The following is a 24497-nucleotide window of genomic DNA, read 5'->3' as shown; positions in this document are numbered from 1 at the left end:
AATGATTTGAGAATTTTACTTAAAATTTAAATATAATAAAAAAAAATGGCCTTCAGTTCTTGTAGTTGGGTAGGAGTAGGTATGGCCCTGGATAGTTCCTCTGATGTTATTTATGTAGGTTATCCTGGGCAGATGGTAATCCGATGTTCTGGAATCTCCTACCACTTGGATGGAGCACAAGTAGAATAGGTAAGGGCCGGTAGTTGTAGAATAATGTTAATAAGTATTATTAACACACGTCTTGCCCCTTTATCTGGCGTCTATCCTGGAAGACCACGCCAGGAACAGAGCTGACAAATAAGAGAAAATAAAACTGGTTACCCATAGTCATGATAATATAACATTTAAGAAAGAAAAAGAATGATAAATGCCAAAATCATTACTTGTAACCAGCAAACACTAGAAAAGAACAAACAGTAATACTCCTGGTAGATCACCCCACCTGATTAGGAGAAGAGTGGAGGTGAAGTGACTCTCCAAACTTCAATCCACACCAGGTAAGGTAAATATTACCAGGAGTAGAAACTTTAACAAATCGGACACCAGGAACTAGTTTTGCCCCAGCCCGCCAGAGAGGGGGGGGGGGTGTGTGCGCGCGCAACGTAACTCGCTAATGGTTCCTGGTTGCCCGAACAACCTTAACCCCACTTACACCTACTTTTCCCTCACACAGTGGATGGTCACCAACTCCTGCGACCTGCCCCCCCCCCCTTATCATCAGCAACGGCTACGATTTCAACAACAGTGTCACCAACACCAGACACCATTGTAGATATTAGCGTTGAGTTCAAATGTTATTTTATTCATTTAATTTTTAATTTTTCTTTCAAATAGGATATACCTTTCATGTTTTATTGTTTTATGTTTGATTTAATAAATAGTGTTTATCTTTGTGAATTATTATTTCTTTTTCTATTCATTAATTTTCCTGAGGAGGAGCCAGCCTGAGTAATACTGTCTGAAGTTGTTACAGGGCTGAGTAAGCCTTCACAGTGCTAGTGTAGATTATGGTGTAGTTTTGCTTGGTGGTGTTATTGTTGAGTGTGGTGTAGTAATGCTTGTTGTGTTTACCTAGAGTTTACCTGGAGAGAGTTTCGGTGGTCAACGCCCCCGCGGTCCGGTCTGAGACCAGGCCTCATAGTGGATCAGGGTCTGATCAACCATTGTGTTACTGCTGGCCGCAAGCAAGCTGACGTACCAACCACAGCCCAGTTGGTCAGGTTCTGACTTTAGGTTCCTGTCCAGTGCCTTCTTGAAAACAGCCAGGGGTCTATTGGTAATCCCCCTTATGTGTGCTGGGAGGCAGCTGAACAGTCTTGGGCCCCGGACACTTATTGTGTTGTCTCTCATTGTACTTTTGGCGCCCCTGCTTTTCATCGTGGGAATGTTGCGTCTCCTGCCGAGTCTTTTGCTTTCTTATGGAGTGATTTTCGTGTGCAAGTTTGGTACCAATCCCTCCAGGACCTTCCAAGTGTATATTATCATGTATCTCTCTCCCATGCGCTAGACGGAATACAGATCAAGGACCTTCAACCGTTCCCAGTAGTTTACGTGCTTTATCGCACTTATGTGTGCCGTGAAATTTCTTTGTACACTCTCCAGGTCTGCGATGTCGCCAGCCTTGTGTACAGCAGTATTCCAGCCTAGAGAGCACAAGCGATTTGAAGAGAATCATCATAGGCTTGGCATCCCTAGTTTTGAAGGTTCTCATTATCCATCCTATCATTTTGCTAGAGGATGAGGTAGATATATTGTTGTGGTCTTTGAAGGCGAGATTTCATGACATTATCACTCCCAGATCCTTCACATTGCTTTTCCACTCTATTGTGTAGTTAGAATTTATGGTATACACTGATACATTTTTAATTTCTTCAAGTTTTCCATATCTGAGTAGTTGAAATTTCTCCTCGTTTAACTTCATATTGTTTTGAGTGGCCCATTCGAAAATTTGGTTGATGTCCTCTTAGAGTCTCGCGGTGTCTTCGATGGAGGTCACTGTCATGGTGATACGTGTGTCATCCACAAAGGAAGACACGGAGCTATGGCTCACATCTCTGTCTATTTCAGAAATGAGGATGAGGAATAGAATGGGAGCGAGTACAGTACCTTGTGGAACAGAGCTTTTTACTATGGCTGCCTGGGACTTTACTCTGTTTACTATTACTCTTTGTGTTCTATTTGTCAGGAAGTTGTAGATCCATCTACCAACTTTTCCCGTTATTCCTTTATCCCGCATTTTGTGTGCTATTACACCATGATCACACTTGTCGATAGCTTTGCAAAGTCTTTGTATACTACATCTGTATTTTGTTTATCCTCTACAGCATCCAGGACCTTGTCATAGTGGTCCGGTAACTGGGACAGGCAGGAGCGACCTGCCCTAAACCCGTGTTGTCCTGGGTTGTGTAATTGATGGGTATCTAGGTGGTTTGCTATCTTGCTTCTTAGAACCCTCTCAAAGATTTTTGTGATATGGGATGTTAGTGCTATCAGTCTGTAGTTCTTTGCAATTGCTTTACTGCCACCTTTGTGGAGTGTGGCTGTGTTGTTTTTAGTGTGTGTCGGATGACCCCTGTGTCCATGCTCCCTCTCCATAAAGTGCTGAAGGCATGCGATAGGGACTTCTTGCAGTTCTTGATGAACACGGAGTTCCATGAGTCTGGGCCTGGGGTTGAGTGCATGGGCATGTCATTAATTGCCTCTTCAAAATCTTGGGGAGTTATAATAATATCCAAGAGTTTTGGGATGACCAAATTTTGGGTTTCGTTCATAAAGAATTCATTCGGATTGTCTACCCTTAGAGTGGGCAGTGGATCGCTGAACACTGAGTCATATTGTTACTGTAATATTTCTCTCATTTCTTGGCTATCATCTGTGTATGTCCCATCCTGCCTAAGCAGGGGCCCAATACTGGAGAAGAAGTATTTTGGGTTGTTTTTTCAATTTCCTTTATGGCTTTTAGTTCTTCCTGTGATTCTTGTCTCCTATAAGATTCCTTCAGTTTAAGTTCGATATTTGCAATTTCATTGACTAGTGCTTCCCTTAATATTTCAGATATATTGGCCCCACTCAGCAGCTCTGTGACTCTTCGCTGTCGTCTGTATAGAGAACGTCTCTCACTTTCTAGTTTACATCTTTTCTTTCTTTTTCTTAATGGAATGTGTCTTGAGCAGATCTAAGAACCACAGAATTAATTTTTTTCAAGGCAGATGTTTGGGTTCGTGTTGTTTAGAATATCTTCCCAGCTTGTCTTGTAGGCTCTACTATTTGCTGGTTTAAGGTGAATTTTTTGCAAAGATTTAATAATTCGTGTGTGTGTGAATTTTCATCTGAGCTGCCTCCCGGGTTGATCTCTGCTAAAACACTGTTTGCTATACTCCTCCATTTTACGTGTCTCAGGTTGAAATCTCCTAATAGCAAGATGTTTGGGGCAAGAATTGGGAGATTTTCCAGACAGTGGTCAATTTTCTCAAGCTGCTCCTGGAATTGATGGGAAGTTGCATCTGGAGACTTGTATACTACAACGGTGACAAGGTTTTGGTTCTCAATCTTTATCGCCAAAACTTCAACTACATCATTTGAGGTGTTTAGTAGTTCTGGGCAAATGAACGACTCTGTGACAGATAGGCCAACCCCCCCTTGTTGCCTGTTTAGTCTGTCGCATTGGAATAGGCTGTAACCTAGGATCCATATTTCGTTGTCATAATGATCCTTTATGTGGGGCTCTGTGAATGCTGCAAACATTGCATTTGATTCTGTGAGCAGTCCCGTGATGTAACGAATTTTGTTGTTTTTTGACGGATTTAGACCCTGTATGTTTGCAAAGACAAATGTCGTATCGGTGGAATTTAGGGGGGTTTTATTTGCTGGCTCTAATATCTGTTGTTCTGGGGTAGAGGCCAATGTCCGTGCCTCTGCTCCAGAAGTGTTTTCAGGTGGTGTAGGGCTATTGTCATTTCTTGCCAATCTTTTTTTTCCCTTCTGGCCCTAAAACCCTTCTGTCCCTGGAGAGGTTGAGGTTCCTCTCTTTTGTTTCCCATAGTCTGGTTGGTCTGTGTCTTCTAGTCCCCTTGAGATGATATGCCTGGCAGTATGCATTGTACCATTTTCTTTCATGGATTGATGAGTGACACATTTCTGGTTGAAATAAGTTGCAAGAAAGGAAGTTGCACTCTCCTGTTGTCATGTGGGTGCGGCATTTTTTGGGATGGTCAAAGGTGCATGTCCCACTTGTTTTACCAGATATACCGTGCCTGCAGATACCCAAGGCATAGTATTTACATAAATTGTACTTCTGTTTACTAGGATTTATTGTAGCTGCATTCACTGCTGGTGCATATATTTTTCCTGATTCCTCAATATATTTTACCCCTGAATGGACATCAGTGCTTCCACCAGGTTTTCTGGTAGTGGGTCGACACTATTCCCTGAGGCCTCATCCCATTTTGATCAATCTCCAGAAGTATCTCTATTTTGAACATCTGTGGACTGAATGATGTTGTTAGTGTTAAGTGTAGTGAAGTAGTGCTTGGTGGTGTTTGTGTTGAGTGTGGTGTACCAGTGCTTGGTGGTGTTAGTGTTGAGTGCATTGTAGTAGTGCTTCGTGCTGTTAGTGTTGAGTGTTGTGTAGTAGTGCTTGGTTGTGTTAGTGTTGAGTGTGGTGTAGCAGTGCTTGGTGGTGTTAGTGTTGAGTGTAGTGTAGTAGTGCTTGGTGGTGTTAGTGTTGAGTGTGGTGTAGCAGTGCTTGGTGGTGTTAGTGTTGAGTGAAGTGCAGTAGTGCTTGTTGGTGTTAGTGTTGAGTGTAGTGCAGTAGTGCACTACAGAATTCACCTCCATTTTCTGCTACTAGGGACTTAGGGGTGGTATGCAAGCAGATAATGCGTTCTTTAAACGCTTTAGCTACTGTCTCAGCAGTCTTATCTGCAATAGGAACTAACTCACAATATCTGGTGAAATGGTCTACCATAACACACAGATGTTTGTTACCTTGGAGGGAACATTTAAAATTGGTTAACAAATCTAGCGCAACTCTTTCCCACGGTTCGCTAGTGGTTGGATACACCTGGATTGGTTTAGGACCATTGACATTTCCTTTATGCTGCATACAGACACTACATTTCTTAACATACTCGGAAATGTCGGTATACAGAAGTAAGATCAGTGACAAGATAGGCCCACTCAAAAGTTCCTCAGATCAGCTCACTGACAGTGATAAGGAAATGTGTAGAATTTTTAACACATACTTCCTCTCAGGTTTTACACAGGAGGATACTAGCGATATTCCAGTAATGATAAATTATGTAGAACAGGACGATAATAAACTGTGCACGATTAGGGTCACAAGTGACTTGGTCCTTAGGCAAATAGATAAATTAAAACCTAACAAATCCCCAGGCCCTGATGAACTGTATGCAAGGGTTCTAAAGGAATGAAAAGAGGAGCTTAGCAAACCTTTGGCTAATCTTTTCAACATATCACTACAAACTGGCATGGTGCCAGATAATTGGAAAATGGCAAATGTGATAGCTATTTTCAAAGCAGATGACAGGTTCTTAGCTTCGAACTATGGACTAATAAGCCTAATTTCCATATTGGGAAAATTTATGGAATCGATAATTGCCGAGGCAGTTCGTAGCCACCTTGAAAAGCATAAATTAATCAACGAATCTCAGCATGGTTTTACAAAGGGGCGTTCCTGCCTTACGAATTTATTAACTTTTTTCACTAAGGTATTTGAGGAGGTAGATCAAGGTAATGAATATGATATTGTGTATATGGACTTCAGTAAGGCTTTTGACAGGGTCCCACATCAGAGACTATTGAGGAAAATTAAGGCACATGGAATAGGGGGAGAAATTTTTTCCTGGATAGAGGCATTGCTGAAAAAAAGGCAGCAGAGAGTTTGCATAAATGGGGAGAAATCAGAGTGGGGAAGCGTCACGAGCGGTGTTCCACAGGGGTCAGTGTTAGGTCCCCCTGCTGTTCAAAATATATATAAACGACATAGATGAGGGCACAAAGAGCGACATCAGCAAGTTTGCCGGTGACACCAAAATAGGCCGTCAAGTTCATTCTGACGAGGACATTAGAGCACTCCAGGAAGATTTGAGTAGACTGATGCAGTGGTCGGAGAGGTGGCAGATGCAGTTTAATATAGACAAATGCAAAGTTCTAAATGTTGGACACGACAATAACCATGCCACATATAAACTAAATAATGTAGATCTTAATATTATGGATTGCGAAAAAAATTCAGGAGTTCTGGTTAGCAGCAATCTGAAACCAAGACAACAGTGCATAAGTGTTTGCAATAAAGCTAACGGAATCCTTGGCTTCATATCAAGAAGCATAAATAATAGGAGTCCTCAGGTTGTTCTTCAACTCTATACATCCTTGGTTAGGCCTCATTTAGATGATGACGCACAGTTTTGGTCACTGTTTTACAGAATGGATATAAATGCTCTGGAAAATGTACAAAGGAGGATGATGAAGTTGATCCCATGTATCAGAAATCTTCCCTATGAGGATAGACTAAGGGCCCTGAATCTGCACTCTCTAGAAAGACGTAGAATTAGGGGGGATATGATTGAGGTGTATAAATGGAAGACAGGAATAAATAACGGGGATGTAAATAGTGTGCTTGTGAAGGCTTACTCAGCCCTGTAACAACTCCAGTAAATATTACCAAGGCTGGCTCCTCCTCAGAAAAATTAATGAATAGAAAAAGAATAAAGCTGACAAACATGAACACTTTATTATTTAGAAATGAAAATATAAAATGCTTAAATATGAAATATTTAACCTACTTTAAAGAAAAATGGAAAATGAAATGAAAAAAATGACATTTGAATTTAATGTTAATATGTAAAAGTAAACTGGGGTGTCTGGTTGATATTGACACGGTCTTGAAGAAATTATAGCCGTTAATGATGATGTGGGGAGTCACAGGTGTTGAGTGACAACCCAACGACTAGTTCTTCACTGAGTCTATAGCCTTGAATAGTCTGTCCAGATGACAGGAATGCAGGTTCTTCACCACTGCAAAGATGAGGGGTAGTGTCCTGTTGTTAACTACACGTAATCAGGTACGTAGATTACCTACCTGATTGCGTCTACCTGTGCTGAGTCCATCTCCGTCAACACTTTCTTTGGCTGACAGATGACCCTAGCTGACATTCCAAGCTAGAAAAGAGACAAAGGTTATCCACTGCTTAAGAAATCACTCTCTATGATAAGTGTAATGTACTTAAAAAATTGGTGACTTTAAAGTAAGACATGGAAATCAAGGCAGTAATGACTAAGTTTATTATCGGTCAAAAGTGAAGCTTTCAACCAATATATCCACTAGAATAGGAGCAGAGGCTTTTACCTACAGTTGTGCTGGGAGCTGTGAGTCAAGTGATTACTGTTTGGTCGGAGCCCCACACCTCACCTTTCGGGGTGGAGAAAGAGGAGGGGGGATAGCGGGAGCTAGACTGATCCTACCTTAACAAGCAGCCGGCAATCAAGCTATTGTCACCATACATTTACTCGCTACTACTATCTGTTGAACTTTTCCCTCATACTCCCCCATGCCAAGACTTATAGTCAAGGAGAATAAGAAGAATAGGCAAGGAAAAAGTTCTAAATTAGGTAAGTCACGTAAGGTACCAAATCATCTACTGACTGTCACTACTTAACCAGTCAGAGAAATAATTGGATAAACCATTGATATACACAATATGAAACTTAAAAGCTTGGAGTGCCAAAGTCCACCTCAAGAGGCGACTGTTGGTTTCCTTAAAAGTTTCTAGGAATATCAAAGGTTTGTGATCCATTTCTAAAATGAATTATTTACCCAGTAAGTAGAATTTAAGTTTGGAGATACAACACACAAGGGCCAAACATTCCTTTTCTATTGTGGAGTATCTCGTTTCTGCAGGAAGAAGTTTCCAGCTTAGGAAGCATACAGGGAAGGGTGTACCATCATGGTACTGTAGTAACACTGCACCTAAGCCGGTATTGGAGGCATCAGTCCTTAAACAAAACGGCTTATTAATATCTGGAAGTTTAAGTATAGGGTCCTTAGAGAAGATGCTCTTAATCTCATTAAACTTTTCTCGAGCAGGCTGGAGTTTTGAGACTCTATGACCGCGGGTTCAATCCCGGCCGGGGGTATGGTTTAAAGTTCAAGAGGTTCCTCCATAGACTTTTTAAGGAAGTCTGAAATATGCCTGTAAGATCAGTAAGGTTGGGGATAAACCATGCATAAAAATTGACAGAACCAAGAAAGCTATGTGTGAGCTTCATGGTTTTGGGGAATTTAAACTCTAGTAAAGCTTTGATCTTACTGGGGAGAGGCTGCGAAGAGTTATTAGAAAGAATCAGTCTGAGATATCTAATTTTGTTATATCCAAGGAAGCATTTTTTTTTTCGGTTTGGCAGTGAGGCCATGTGAGCGTAACCTATGCAAAACTGATGTCAATGTTTGGATATGCTCATCCCATGTGGATGTCATTATGTAAACGTTATCAAAATAAACTGAAACATTTGGCATATTACCCAAGACCTTTCTCATCAGTCTCATGTAGGTAGCACAGGCAGTTACCAGACCGAAGGGCATAGTTCTATACTGCATTAGTCCTTGGTGAGTAGGAAAAGCGGTGTACTGCTTAGAAGAAGGATCTAACATTACTTTATGATATGCCTGCGCAATATCAATCTCTGAAAAGAAGGGAGAGTCATAAAATTTGTGTAGATCGCTATCTATTAAGGGCATAGGTTCATCATCCCACCGAGTTATAGCATTAAGGCCTCTGAAGTCAATAGCAAGTCTATATGAATTGTCTTCCTTCTTAACCATGACTACTGGTGAGCAATATGGACATACTGAAGGTTCAATGATCTTTAGTTTTAATATTCTATACCTCTCGGTCAAATGCATCCCTAAGGTGAACTGGAACTGGGTATAATTTCCGTTTGCTAGAACTGTCTGTGACTAAGTCAATCTTATGGACTACCGTGGAGGTGACACCTGGAATATCAGTAAAAACATTGAAGTAGTTCATGTTTCTTATGGTCATCACCTGAGTGGTCAAAAGTCACCAAGTCATGTAGTTTTTCATCATAGTCTAAGTTAGAGGTGTCAATTACGCACACCTTACACTCATCAATTGTCTTATCAAGTTCGTGTGGAAAAACTAAATCAAAGTCATTAAGACAGTTAACGGCATTTCTTCGGTAATATTTCTTAAGGATGTTGATATGATAAAGCTCAGGTTTCTCCTTGACTTCTATGAGGTAATCAACCTTCCCACAAATTTTCAATACCTTATACGGACCTTTCCATGCTACTAATAATATGATTTTTTGGGGTAAAAGTACCAGAACTTCATCCCCTACTTTAAAACTTCTCCTCTGATATTTGGCATAAAATAGGTTTTTTACTGGTCTATTGATAAGCTTAAGTTTTTCGAAACTATGTCAGAGGTCTCCTCAAGTTTGGATCTAAGGTCAAGGAGAAACTGGTAAGAAGACTGAACCTCAGCATTTACCTCCTCATTAGTCCATAAGTCATGAAGGATGGACAGTGGACCTCTGGCCTGTCTACCATAGAGAAGTTCAAAAGGTGAAAACCCCAGAGAGTCACTGGGAACTTCCCTCATGGCAAACAAAGCACAGGGTAGGTAACGATGCCACTCCTTAGGTTTAAGGGAGCAAAGTTTCCTTAAAATGGACTTTTAAGGATACAGTCTTTAAGGATACAGCTTCAGGGAAACTCGAAGCATAATCAACTAATGTTAAAATATATCTATGTCCCTCAGATGAAAGTGGTGATAAAGGACCAACGATGTCAATAGCTACTCTTTCAAACGGTACTGCAAAGATTGGCATTTTTACATGATCTACAATATGTAGTGATATCTGAGGACATTCTGGGCCAAAAATAGGTTTCCCTAATTTTATTCAAAGTTTTACAATGTGAGAAATGTCCAGCCACTGGCATATCATGAGCCATTTTAAGAACGATCTCCCTGCATTGACTTGGAACAACTAAGATGGAATAGTTTATCTCATCTGAATTTAATTTGAATACCGATTTATACAAGATACCTTTTATATATTCAAATTTATATGAAAAGTTTTTCCTTTGGATAACTTGATTTTTGTTAGCTGCATTATGGCAATTCTGAAGAGAAGGGCAATTACGTTGTAAATTGACAAATGAGTCCTTAGATACATCTAAAGGCTTAAAGTCAGGGAAAATCAAAGGATGGACAATAGGAGAAGCCTGGGCTTTGGTCTGAGCCCTAGTCAAGACATTTATTGTATTGGAGGCGATATCCTCACTTTCATCTAAAAAGTTAACCGGTGATTCTATTACCTCGCTTTCGAAAGTAGTATCACTGGTTCTAACCCCACATGAATATCACGAGACATTGACTCCTCTGAACTGTCTAGGGGCTTTTCTGACTTTACAGGAAGAGGAGTTGAAAAACTGATGCCCATCTTTGGTGATGAAAGGTCAACCTCAGAAGGAAGAATGGCACCTTTGACATTACTTATTAGTACGGAGCAAGAAGTGATGGGAGCTAGTACGGCTTCAGACCAACCTGTGAACCACTTAGACCTAATGTAACAATGGATGGTAGGAACAGTGTCTGTACGACCCAAGTAGTCTGAAAGAATAGCAGAGGAATGAGTTTCTTTAAGGATAGGGAACAGCTGTCTCGTAAAATGGTAGATACATTAAGTCCATTAACGGTTTCCGAACAGAAGGGTGCCTGGTCATTACAGTCTTTAAAACATCTTACAACTTTTTGCACCTTCTTAGAAGGACAATCGGGACGTTTATGTCCCTTAATACCACATAAATGACAAACAGGAATAAAAGACGTTAGTTTGCTTTCAATTAGAGGCTTTGTTTTCTTTGGATCAGGTGAACCTTTGCCCTTAGGGTTTGATCCCTTTAGGTCTTTATGGGAATTATGAGCCTCAGTATACAAGTCAGCGGCCTCAGCAACTTCATCAGCTTTAATCAGGTTACGGTCTCCAATGAATGTTCGTATCTGGTAGGGAAGAGCTGTCAGGAACTGGTTAGCAACCATGAAGTCTCTAAGAGATTCATAACTGTGATCAATTCCTGAGCTCTATCCAAAAGTCGAACAAACGGAAGAGTGTTACCTGTAACTGCTAAAAGTTTTGGCCATGCTGTAAAGTGGCATACCTGAAATCTTTCCTGTAAGAATTTGTGGCTTTTTGGTATGCTTTAAGGATTGCCTTCTTCAGTAGGTTATAATTACATATAATATCCTGCGACAAAGTTGCATAGATATTCAAAGCGGTACCAGAAAAAACATTCCTAACCTGGTAGCCCAGGTGTCAGCAGGCCATTCACAGAGGGTAGTGGTATTTTCAAACCTGATAATGTATGAAGTAATGTCTTCCCCCTCTGTGAAGGGAGGTAAATTAGGTGTTGGAATATGTGCACTAGCTGCATGATGTTCAGTTACTCTTTCCTCTAATTGTTGTTGTGTAAAAGTTAACTTTTTATTCTCTAATTCAAGGCAAGATTTTTCAAGCTCAGGATCTTTTTCTCTCTCTCTTAATTCATGTTCTCTAGCTTTTTCCTCACGTTCTCTAGCTCTCTCCTCAACTTCTCTATCCTTTGCTCTTTCCTCAAGGTCTCTTAATTTAGCTTGTTCCTCACATATTTTAGCTTGTTCCTCACGTACTCTAGCTCTCTCCTCACGATCAAGTCTATCACACTCCTTTTTCTCCCTTCTTTCTCTTTCTTGATTTTCTCTTTCAATTCAATCTCTCTCCTTTTATCCTCTCTTTCGATTCTCTCTCTCTCCTTTTTCTCCTCTCTTTCTCTTTCTGTCTTTCTTCTCTCTCAATTCTTTCCTTCTCTATTCTTTCCTGGATCTTAGCACTAATGAAAGATTCTAAATTTTTCCCTGTTATTCCTAACTTACTCTCAGTGTTCATCCAAAACTGGTATTCCTCCATACTTGCAAGAATAACTTAAACTACCAAGGGAAATTGTAACGGATATATCAAAGAAAACGGAGGGTTCAATTCCTGCTCCACTCAAACTGTAAATAAATCGGAGGGTTCGATCCCTGCTTCGATTAAACAGTATGTGTGAATGAAAATGGAGGGTTCTATGCCGGCTCCGAGCAAACAGTAAGTAGAATGGGGTCCCTTGACCATCCAATCTTCTCACCAACAAATCGAGAGAGTCCTACGATAGTTCCATTGATATAATAAAGAGCTCAATGAAACAACTTGTCACTGGAAAATCTTGGGTCCTTAGAATCTATTCCTCCAAATCGTTTCAAGCTCAAGAATAAAGGTGACAGAATTAACTAGTATATCCTGCCTTGACTTGACTTACAATAAATTGAGACTATAAAAATCACCAAATCTTTTAAATACCTGTACTGTAGTCCTACCATAGAGAATGATTACTCATGGCTGGTGGTAACTGTCTGTGGTATTCGGTGTTGAAGTTCCAATGGTAGATTCGAGATGGAGTTGAATCTTGATTCAGTCGAGTTGATCCTGGCAAGGTCGCCACTTGTGAAGGCTTACTCAGCCCTGTAACAACTTCAGACAGTATTACTCAGGCTGGCTCCTCCTCAGGAAAATTAATGAATAGAAAAAGAAATAATAATTCACAAAAATAAACACTTTATTATTTATTAATGCAAAGATAAAACAGTGAAACATGAAGGTTTATCCTATTTGAAAGAAAAATGAAAAATGTAATGAAAAAATGACATTTGAATTCAGCACTAATATGTACAGTTATATTGGGGTGTCTGGTTGAGGTTGACACTGTCTTGTAGAAATTGTAGCCGTTACTGATGATGTTGGGGTGTCACAGGTGTTGGTGACAACCCAACGGCTAGTTCTTCACAGTCTATATATAGCCTTGAATAGTCAGTCCAGATGACAGGAAAGCAGGTTCTTTACCACTACAAAGATGAGGGGTTGTTGTCTGCTGTCGCCTACAGTTAATCAGGTAGGTAGATCAAAAAGTGACGTCTCCGGACTTTTGCAAAAGTCCTTCTCCTTCAACACTTCTCATTGCTTGGCAGGTGACCCAATCTGTCATTCCAAGCTGGAAAGAGAGACAGGTTACCCACTGCTTAAGAAATCACTCTCCATGATAAGTGCAATACCTAAAAGACGTGGTGATTATCAAAACATCTAACATGGAGATCAAGGCTGAAAGGACTAAGTTTATTATTGGTCAAAAGTGAAGTTTTCAACCAGTAAGTCCATTAGAATAGGAGCAGGCTTTTACTTACAGTTGTGCTGCGAGCTTTGAGTCGAATGATTACTGTTTGGCCAGAGCCCCACACGTCACCTTTCGGGGTGGGGAGAAGGGGGATATAGAGGGAGCTAGACTTACCCTACCTTAACAAGCAGCTGGTAATCAAACTATCGTTACCATATACTCGCTCGCTACTCCTATCTGTTGAACTTTTCCCCCACATGCCCTCATAAGAACATAAGAAATAAGGAACACTACAACAGGTCTACTGGTCTATGCGAGGCAGCTCCATTTCTCCCCACCGTCTTAAGCCAATGCCTTGAACTAGTGAAGTCAGGCACGTCACTTAAGGGATTAGCACTGCGTCTGACCTAGCTGCTAGCCAGGTCCATTTCACACCTACCCACACCCACTCATAAGATCAAAAGGGCATATGAAAGAAGGAACACTGCAGCAGGACCACTGACCCACGTGAAGCAGGTCCATGTTACCCCGGATTAGCCCAATGACCCACCTAGTCAGGTCACTTCCACTTAAGGAAGGAGCACGACATAAGACCTAGTACACAAGCTAGTCAGGTCGAACTCACACCCACCCACACCCACTCTTGCATTTATCTAACCTATTTTTAAAACTACACAACGTTTTAGCCTCAATAACTGTACTCAGGAGTTTGTTCTATTCATCCACAACTCTATTACCAAACCAGTGCTTTCCTATATCCTTCCTGAATCTGAATTTTTCCAACTTGAAACCATTGCTGTGAGTCCTGTCTTGGCTGGAAATTTTCAGCAAGCTATTTACATCCCCTTTATTTATTCCTGTTTTCCAATTATACACCTCGATCATATCTCCCTAATTCTTCGCCTTTCGAGAGAGTGCAGATTCAGGGCCTCAGTCTATCCTCTTAGGGAAGATTTCTGATACATGGGATCCTCTTCGTCATCCTCCTCTGTACGTTTTCCAGAGCATTTATATCCATTCTGTAATACGGTGACCAGAACTGAGCAGCATAGTCTAAATGAGGCCTAACCAAGGATATATAGAGTTGAAGAACAACCTGAGGACTTCTATTATTTATACTTCTAGATATGAAGCCAAGAATTCTGTTAGCTTTCTTGCGAACACTAATGCACTGTTGTCTTGGTTTTAGATTACTGCTAACCAGAATTCTTAAATCCTTTTCGCAATCAATAGTATTAATATCTACATTATTTAGTTTATATGTTGCATGGTTATTTTCCTGTCGAACACTTAGAACTTTGCATTTGTCTATATTAAACCACTTCTGCCACTTTTCCGACCATTGCATCAGTCTATTCAAATCATCCTGGAGTGCTCTAGTGTCCTCATTAGAATGAATTGGACGGCCTATTTTGGTGTCATCAGCAAATTTGCTTATGTTGCTATTTATTCCCTCATCTATGTCGTTTAGGTAAATTGTGAACAACAACGGGCCCAACACTGACCCCTGAGGAACACCGCTTGTGACGTGCCCCCCATTCTGATTTTTCCCCATTTATGCAAACTCTCTGCTGCCTATTTGTCAACCATGCCTCTATCCAGGAAAAAATTTCTCCTCCTATTCCATGTGCTTTAATTTTCCTCAATAGTCTCTGATGTGGGACCCTGTCAAAAGCCTTACTGAAGTCCATATACACAATATCATATTCATTACCATGATCTAGCTCCTCAAACACCTTAGTGAAAAAAGTTAGTAAATTCGTAACTGTTGAGTGTGGAACAGTACTGCCGGTTGTGGCAAGTATAACTGTTGAGCGTTAATATTACAGTAGTGCCTGTGTCAGTATAGCTATTGAATTCCCCTAAACGTAAACTTGTGTAGTATATTGTAGGTCGTATCATCCATATATATATTTCAGTAGGATCAGCAACTAGCATGTGTTTAGCTGGAGTTTACCTGGAGAGAGTTCCGGGGGTCAACGCCCCCTCGTCCCGGTCTGTGACCAGGACTCATGGTGGATTAGAGCCTGATCAACCAGGCATTTACTGCTGGCTGCACGCAATCCAACGTACGAGCCACAGCCAGGCTGGTCAGGTACCGATGCTTGTCCAGTGCCAGATTGAAGACTGCCTGGGATCTATTGGTAATCCCCCTTATGTATGCTGGGAGGCAGTTGAACAGTCTTGGGCCCCTCACACTTATTGTATGGTCTCTTAACGTGCTAGTGACATCCCTACTTTTCATTGGGGGGATGTTGCATCGTCTGTGAAGTCTTTTGCTTTCGTTGTGAGTGATTTTCGTGTGCAAGTTCGGTACTAGTCCCTGTAGGATTTTCCAGATGTATATAATCATGTATCTCTCCCGCCTGCGTTCCAGGGAATACAGGTTTACGAACTTCACGTGATGCGCATGTGTGCTTAAGAACGTCAAGGGATGCGCATGTGTGCTTAAGAACGTCACGGGATGCGCATGTGTGCTTAAGAACGTCACGGGATGCGCATGTGTGCTTAAGAATCGCTGTAACTCCCTCAGTTCCCGCACAGATCTACAAGAGGCAAGACAGGCAGCTTGGGCTCTTCCCTTTCACACTCTGCTAATATAGTGTTTCAATTCAACAAGTGTGTTTAACTCCAACCATCACATCTCCACGAACCCTCACAACATCTGGTGTGGCAAGTGTAAGTCTTGAGTGTATTACAGTAGTGCCAGTGATGGCAAGTGCAAGTGTTGAGTGTATTACAGTAGTGCCAGTGATGGCAAGTGCAAGTGTTGAGTGTGGTACAGTAGTGCCAGTGATGGCAAGTGCAAGTGTTGAGTGTGGTACAGTAGTGCCAGTGATGGCAAGTGCAAGTGTTGAGTGTGGTACAGTAGTGCCAGTGATGGCAAGTGCAAGTGTTGAGTGTGGTACAGTAGTGCCAGTGAAGGCAAGTGCAAGTGTTGAGTGTGGTACAGTAGTGCCAGTGATGGCAAGTGCAAGTGTTGAGTGTGGTACAGTAGTGCCAGTGACGGCAAGTGCAAGTGTTGAGTGTGGTACAGTAGTGCCAGTGATGGCAAGTGCAAGTGTTGAGTGTGGTACAGTAGTGCCAGTTGTGGTAAGTGTAAGTGTTGAGTGTAGTACAGCAGTGCCTGATGTAGCAAGTGTAAGTGTTGAGTGTGGTACAGTAGTGCCAGTGATGGCAAGTGCAAGTGTTGAGTGTGGTACAGTAGTGCCAGTGATGGCAAGTGCAAGTGTTGAGTGTGGTACAGTAGTGCCAGTGACGGCAAGTGCAAGTGTTGAGTGTGGTACAGTAGTGCCAGTGATGGCAAGTGCAAGTGTTGAGTGTGGTACAGTAGTGCCAGTTGTGGTAAGTGTAAGTGTTGAGTGTATTACAGCAGTGCCTGATGTAGCAAGTGTAAGTGTTGAGTGTGGTACAGTAGTGCCAGTGATGACAAGTGCAAGTGTTGAGTGAAGTACAGTAGTGCCAGTTGTGGTAAGTGTAAGTGTTGAGTGTGGTACAGTAGTGCCAGTGATGGTAAGTGCAAGTGTTGAGTGTGGTACAGTAGTGCCAGTGATGGCAAGTGCAAGTGTTGAGTGTGGTACAGTAGTGCCAGTGATGGCAAGTGCAAGTGTTGAGTGTGGTACAGTAGTGCCAGTGATGGCAAGTGCAAGTGTTGAGTGTGGTACAGTAGTGCCAGTGATGGCAAGTGCAAGTGTTGAGTGTGGTACAGTAGTGCCAGTGATGGCAAGTGCAAGTGTTGAGTGTGGTACAGAAGTGCCAGTTGTGGTAAGTGTAAGTGTTGAGTGTATTACAGCAGTGCCTGATGTAGCAAGTGTAAGTGTTGAGTGTGGTACAGAAGTGCCAGTTGTGGTAAGTGTAAGTGTTGAGTGTATTACAGCAGTGCCTGATGTAGCAAGTGTAAGTGTTGAGTGTGGTACAGTAGTGCCAGTGATGGCAAGTGTAAGTGTTGAGTGTGGTACAGAAGTGCCAGTTGTGGTAAGTGTAAGTGTTGAGTGTATTACAGCAGTGCCTGATGTAGCAAGTGTAAGTGTTGAGTGTGGTACAGTAGTGCCAGTTGTGGTAAGTGGAAGTGTTGAGTGTATTTTTTTTTTTTTTTTTTTTTTATTTTATTTAAAATACAATACATAGCTTAACATAAAAAACCCTTAAACTAGGGTTGATACACATTGTATATAAACACATTTTGAAACAATCTCTCAGAACGTACAATAGCAAATAAACACAATATTAACAAACACAAGAGGTTACACAATTATACTAGAAAATATCGCTTGTGACAAAACATAACATTAAGAAGATGGGCAATCTTAACCCTATGTACACAAGAACAACAACAAGAACATAACATGTAGGTGACCCCTGTAGCAGGTTCAATAATATAAATAAAACCATAATCCCTTCGGGTATACACTATTTACATAATATACTGGGACATTGCCAATGCACAATACAATACAATAAGAAGAATAGTATGATAAATATATAAATATATCGGTTACTCACAACCAACACAAATAATCGATAACCGAAAGAACCTACATCACAATCTCATGATAAAACAAAGTACATACTCTTACTCACCTAACTCCCAGTACATAAGTTCCCTACAGTCACACATACTCGCCTTACCACAAGTCTTACGAGTCAGCCACAAAACTAGAAAAGCCATAATCATTCCGCACTCATCTACAGGCTATACACATTATATAACATAGCAATAAAATGCTCGGTACAAACACACAAAACCCCGTTTGCCAGGCCATAGCCAAAAGGTACATCAAGTACTTCAACAAAGAAAGAAGGCAGTAGACTCTGACTTAAGACATCTATAACACATATAACTTCACCACCACATCCACTCACACAACCACATTTTCCTCAACCACGCATTACACAGATACACACAGTAAACCAGCCGTTGTGCATACCCAACCCCGGAGACAAGCCCGTTCCATCCCCTGAAATTCACTCCCCCCCCCCTTTCACAACGTTAACAATGCTCTCACACTCATACTACGGTACCCTGCTGAAAAAGCCTGGTCCCAGCGACTTCCATATATTTCCCGATTATAACACAACGTTCTATAAATGGTCCCCGCCAACACCCTTTTGCGCACCTCCCAATCCCCATTCCTTCTCATTGCCCAGGATACAAAAACAAAATCCGCAATTATATACGTGATTGCACGTTGCACAGGCGCCTCGACGCCTCCCACGTCCAAACTTAACGCCCTCAATACTAATATCCCGCCTCCTCCCACTGTCCTCAGAACCTTACCCATCCATTCCCTGATACTCCCCAAATTATCACAAAAATACACTACATGAAACGCAGTCTCCTCATCCCCGCACACCCGACACGCGCCCTCCACCATCAACCCTCTTTCCTTAAGTGCAGCACCCGACGGCAGTATACCATGGAGAAAACGGAAAAATACCTCTCGCACATTTGGACGCACGCGCATCAACCGTAATCTTTCCCATATATCCTTCCACGCATACATAGGGTAGATACTCTCAGCCTTCACGACTACCTTCGCCCTTACAACACGCTCTAAAACACCCACTCGAACTTTATTAGGGTCCCGTACATGCAGCAACGCCCGCAACACGTCTTCACACACTTTCATCTCCGACCCTCCCCACCACATTCGCACCTCTTCATGCAAGCCATTCACGCCCCTCCCTGCATGACCCCGCACACGGCGTAACCCCCACTTCAAATAAATGCACTTGACTCTTAACCGTAAATCAATCAACCCCAATCCTCCTCTGTTGACCGGTAAAGTAACCACACTCCTACTCAACCATTCACACCCGGAACCCCAAAGAAAATGGAAAACCCTCTTTAACAGCCTCGTAACATCCGGACCTGCTAACGGATATACCGCAGCCACGTGCCAGACTTTACTGTATAACAACACATTCACAACAATCGCACGCTGATGTACTGTCAAATGAGTTGGTCTCAACCCATCCAATCGCCCCACCACTCGATCCACAACAAGTCCAGAATTAACCATCCTCGCCTCTCTCGCACTACGCATATACACTATTCCACACACTTTTATCCTGTCCACCATATTCCAACGTACATTCCTTCCCCAACTCTCTCTTCCCACCCAATCTCCTAAGACCAGTAATTTTGATTTTTCCACATTAACTCTTAACCCGGTAACCCCCGCGAAATTATCAATAACATCTCCAACCGCACGTAAACTTCTCTGCGTTCGCACGAGTATTGTCGTGTCATCCACATACCCTATTATTCCCTGCACTCCACTTCCTACTCCCCAATCCACCTCCATACACGCTTCCACCTTTCTATAGAAAGGGTCTGTTAAACAGGCAAACAACAATTGAGACAGGGGACAACCCTGCCTAATACCCCGACCCATGGATACCCACTTCCCCAATTTCCCATTTACTTGTACACACACTCCCACACCTGTATACAATGTCTCTGCCCAACGTACCACCTCCTCCCCAAAACCCTGCCTCCTTAATATATACCACAACACCTCACGTTCTACACTATCATACGCCGCCTGCCAATCTAACGCTAAGACACCCCCCCCCTGCTCCCCTCCCGACCCTTCCACAAAATTCTTTATAATACTATGCCCGTCATACATCGTCCTCCCAGACACACCATATTGTCCTCTCGCAACCACTCTATCCACCACACACTTCATCCTATTTCCTAAATTTTTTGCAAAAATCTTATAATCAGCACACAGCAATGATATTATCCTAAAGTCCCGCACCGAGTCCTGTTTCTTACCTTTTGGCACTAAAACCACAACCGCAGTTCCTTGCAACCTGCCCATCCTCCCCTCCCTTTTCATCGTATTCATTAGTTCTACTAAGAAGGACTTCAACACATTCCAATGGCTCACATAAAACTCGCAGGGCAAGCCATCCAGACCTGGAGCCTTACCACGTGCCATCCCCTCCAAAGCCCTCCACACCTCCCCTTCTTCAATATCCCCCCCCAACGCCATGCGATCACTGCTACTTAGCACACAAGATACATTCTCCCCCAACCTCCCGAAAGCCTCCCCATCCACCCCTACACTCAGTAAATTTTTTCCAAACCACCTATCAACGTAATCACTCATTGCCTCCGTTGTTCTTAACTCATGTCCCGCCCTATATCCACCTAAGTCCTCATGTACCACCAGCCTATCAATTTCCATAGCCATACGTCGCTGCCTCTGTCCCCTTAACACACAGGCCGATGGTCGGTCACCCCACACCGCCTCTTCAATTCCACCCTGCACTCTCACCGCATCAAATCTATCATTCTGCAAATCACGAATCCTTCCTTTTAACAACTCGATTTCCTCCATGGGATACTGCCCTGCCTGCACGCCCCTCTCATAACAACTTTGCAACCTACCCTCGAAATACTGCTGCAACCCGTACGTCATCCAACCCTGGTACTTTCCCCATCGCACATAAAACCGCCGGATCCTCTCCTTAGCTACCCCATCCCACCACCCCAGCAAGTCACCCACATCCCTACCCTCTCCCCACAAATTCTCCCACATTGTCCTAAAATCTAACCCCGCCTCCTCCACCCCAAGAAGTCTCACATTTAACTTCCAATACCCTGGATACCTCTTAGGTAAGCTGGCCCAAGTCAAGTCCGTATAAACAGCTCTATGATCCGTGTAAACAGCTTCCACCGTACGCACACACATCACTCGCACACTTCTCGTCACATATAACCTATCGAGCCTGGCCGCGTATCCCTGTCTATGAAACGTATGCTCAACCATTAGGTCCCCACCTCCAATAACATCCCTTAACCCCACGCCCAGCAAAAGATCCCTTAGGCTAACCAAAAAACACCCTGCCCCCCGTGGCTCCACATCCTTTCTACGTACTATACAATTCCAATCACCGCCCACGATTGTTACCGAGGGAAGAGATCTCAAATAATAAACCAAAACATCACGCACAAATTCATTCTTCACCCGTACATCACGCTCCGCCGGCGCATACACACAAACCACTGCCAGTCGCTCACCTCTCCACCATCCATCTACCCGGAGTACCCTACCCTCCTCCCCTCCCTCACATCTAATTACAACAAACGGGCTTGTCTCCCGAATCAGAATTCCAACCCCACCTTTCAAACGGTCCGAATATGCCACAAACACACGATATCCGTCCACATTCAAATCCCGACCCGCCTTAAAGTTATGCTCCTGCATGAATACAATATCTATGGCATGACGCCTCAGAAACCCCTGGAGCCACAAACGATTCACATTCATACACAACCCATTTACATTCACAGTCATACACCTGAAACCTTCTTGAAGGGTTTTACACGCTGCCCTGTAACTCCTTTCATAGACACGTCACCAGCCTTCCTATTTTTCCCACCATGCTCACCACAGTGAGCTCTATTCCCTCCCCGGTCGAACACCTGACCGGACACACCTGTGGTGCCTCCACTCACCACATCAGCCCACGGTTTCTTCCCCGGTCTTTGCGCCGGGGTCAAGACATCATTGGAATCAGAGTGCGTTGCCGTCCTCTTCCGCCGAACACTCTCTGCATCCATGGTCTGGTCGGGGGATGCCTCACAATGCACCTCCGCCGCCACCTCGACCACGGTTACCATTCCCGTAGAAGAGGCACCTGCAGTCAGCTGGCTGTCTCTCCTCTCGTCCTCACTCTCCTCAGGTCCCACCACCGATTGTACATCAAATCCAGCTCTCTTCGTCTCCAAAAACTTTTCCGTCAACTGCTCCAGAGCCACATCCTCTGCTCGTTCTCCTCCACTCAACTTGGTCTCCCCTTCCACCAAAGCGGAGACTGTAGATCCTACAGGCATTGATGGGCTCGACCCCACCGTCGGGAACTCTCTCTCCACCTCCTCGCTCCAAGACGAACTATGGCCCTTTACAGGCGTCCCGCTGGCAGGCCCCGCCTTCGGGTCAGGCCCTCGCTCCGTCCTTCTGTCTGCAACCTGTCGTTGCTGCTGCCTCTCACACTGTGCTGCCATATGGTCATAAGCACCACATAGCCTGCAGGTCTTGCGCTGCCCTGCGTAATACACCATCACTTGCGTCCGAAAGTCGTCCAGGATGACAAATGACGGGATGGGATGCCTCAGCGTCATCTTTAGGTTGAACGTACCCTCCGGCCAGCCGGCGTACGCCCCATCCACCCAGGTACCTGCCGTTGCCAGATGCACAGTACCATAACGTTCAAAAACGTTCCGTATATCTGCCTCGTCAGCTTCGAAAGGCACGTTGCGTACCTTCACCCAAGTGTAGTGTCGCGACACGTCAATTAAACGAACTCGTATTGCCGAGTTTACGTCCACACAGCCATCTTGATACTGCTCCACCAGGCGCTCATACACTGCCGTCGATCGTAGCTTAACGAATATTCGGAAAGCCCCGTTGAGCGATACTCCATACAAATCTTGATCAGCAATGCCGTATGTGTCGCGAATAATCAAAGGTAGAAGCACCTGTGCGGACTGAGGCGTAATTACACCCCGCACTAAATCAAAGCACACAGTGTTGACGCGCCTTCTGATAGTCTGCGCCATCTTGTGAAAATCAATCTGCGCAGGAAGGCCTCTCAACCAGGAGCGTGTGCGCAGCACAACCTCACGGCAATAAAGCGATGAGGTCAATTTACCATAAATAAGGGGGGTTCGTGTTGAGTGTATTACAGTAGTGACTGATGTAGCAAGTGTAAGTGTTGAGTGTGGTACAGTAGTGCCAGTTGTGGTAAGTGTAAGTGTTGAGTGTATTACAGCAGTGCCTGATGTAGCAAGTGTAAGTGTTGAGTGTGGTACAGTAGTGCCAGTGATTGCAAGTTCAAGTGTTGAGTGAAGTACAGTAGTGCCAGTTGTGGTAAGTGTAAGTGTTGAGTGTGGTACAGTAGTGCTTGGCGTGGCAAGTATAACTGTTGCGTGCATTAGAGTAGTGCCTGTGTCAGTATAGCTACAGAATTCCCCTATACGTAAACTTGCGTAATATATTGTAGATCGAATCATCCATATATATATATTTCAGTAGGCTCAGCAACTAGCATGTGTGACGTCACGTCACGTTATGCGCATGTGTGCTTAAAAATCGCTGTAACTCTCTCAGTTCCCGCACAGATCTACAAGAGGCAAGACAGGCAGCTTGGGCTCTTCCCTTTCACACTCTGCCATTATAATATTACAATCTACATCTCCACGAACCCTGACATCTGGTGTGGCAAGTGTAAGTGTTGAGTGTATTACAGAAGGGCCAGTGATGGCAAGTGCAAGTGTTGAGTGTGGTACAGTAGTGCCAGTGACGGCAAGTGCAAGTGTTGAGTGTGGTACAGTAGTGCCAGTGATGGCAAGTGCAAGTGTTGAGTGTGGTACAGTAGTGCCAGTGATGGCAAGTGCAAGTGTTGAGTGTGGTACAGTAGTGCCAGTGATGGCAAGTGCAAGTGTTGAGTGTGGTACAGTAGTGCCAGTGACGGCAAGTGCAAGTGTTGAGTGTGGTACAGTAGTGCCAGTGATGGCAAGTGCAAGTGTTGAATGTGGTACGGTAGTGCCAGTGACGGCAAGTGCAAGTGTTGAGTGTGGTACAGTAGTGCCAGTGACGGCAAGTGCAAGTGTTGAGTGTGGTACAGTAGTGCCAGTGACGGCAAGTGCAAGTGTTGAGTGTGGTACAGTAGTGCCAGTGATGGCAAGTGCAAGTGTTGAGTGTGGTACAGTAGTGCCAGTGATGGAAAGTGCAAGTGTTGAGTGTGGTACAGTAGTGCCAGTGATGGCAAGTGCAAGTGTTGAGTGTGGTACAGTAGTGCCAGTGATGGCAAGTGCAAGTGTTAAGTGTGGTACAGTAGTGCCAGTGATGGCAAGTGCAAGTGTTGAGTGTGGTACAGTAGTGCCAGTGATGGCAAGTGCAAGTGTTGAGTGTGGTACAGTAGTACCAGTGATGGCAAGTGCAAGTGTTGAGGGTGGTACATTAGTGCCAGTTGTGTTAAGTGTAAGTGTTGAGTGTACTACAGCAGTGCCTGATGTAGCAAGTGTAAGTGTTGAGTGTGGTACAGCAGTGCCAGTGATGGTAAGTGCAAGTGTTGAGTGTGGTACAGTAGTGCCAGTGATGACAAGTGCAAATGTTGAGTGTGGTACAGTAGTGCCAGTGATGGCAAGTGCAAGTGTTGAGTGTGGTACAGTAGTGCCAGTGATGACAAGTGCAAGTGTTGAGTGTGGTACAGTAGTGCCAGTGATGGCAAGTGCAAGTGTTGAGTGTGG

At 43.5% G+C, this 24497-nt stretch overlaps 1 protein-coding gene across 1 annotated transcript; it reads right to left on the bottom strand.

The window, feature by feature from the left end:
• Positions 1–22887, bottom strand: LOC138853891 (uncharacterized). Its single transcript, XM_070093465.1, has 2 exons — positions 21702–22887; positions 1–290 (listed from the first exon to the last, which is right to left on the bottom strand). Exons 1-2 carry the CDS (start codon positions 22803–22805, stop codon positions 261–263), a joined length of 1134 nt encoding a protein of 377 aa, XP_069949566.1. The 5' UTR covers positions 22806–22887; the 3' UTR covers positions 1–260.
• Positions 22888–24497: the final 1610 nt, after the last annotated feature.

This window comes from Cherax quadricarinatus, chromosome 42 (assembly GCF_038502225.1).
Source record: "Cherax quadricarinatus isolate ZL_2023a chromosome 42, ASM3850222v1, whole genome shotgun sequence".
NCBI lineage: Eukaryota > Metazoa > Arthropoda > Malacostraca > Decapoda > Parastacidae > Cherax > Cherax quadricarinatus.
The sequence above is the reverse complement of the archived record's forward strand: the minus strand, read 5'-3'. Positions and strand labels throughout refer to the sequence as shown.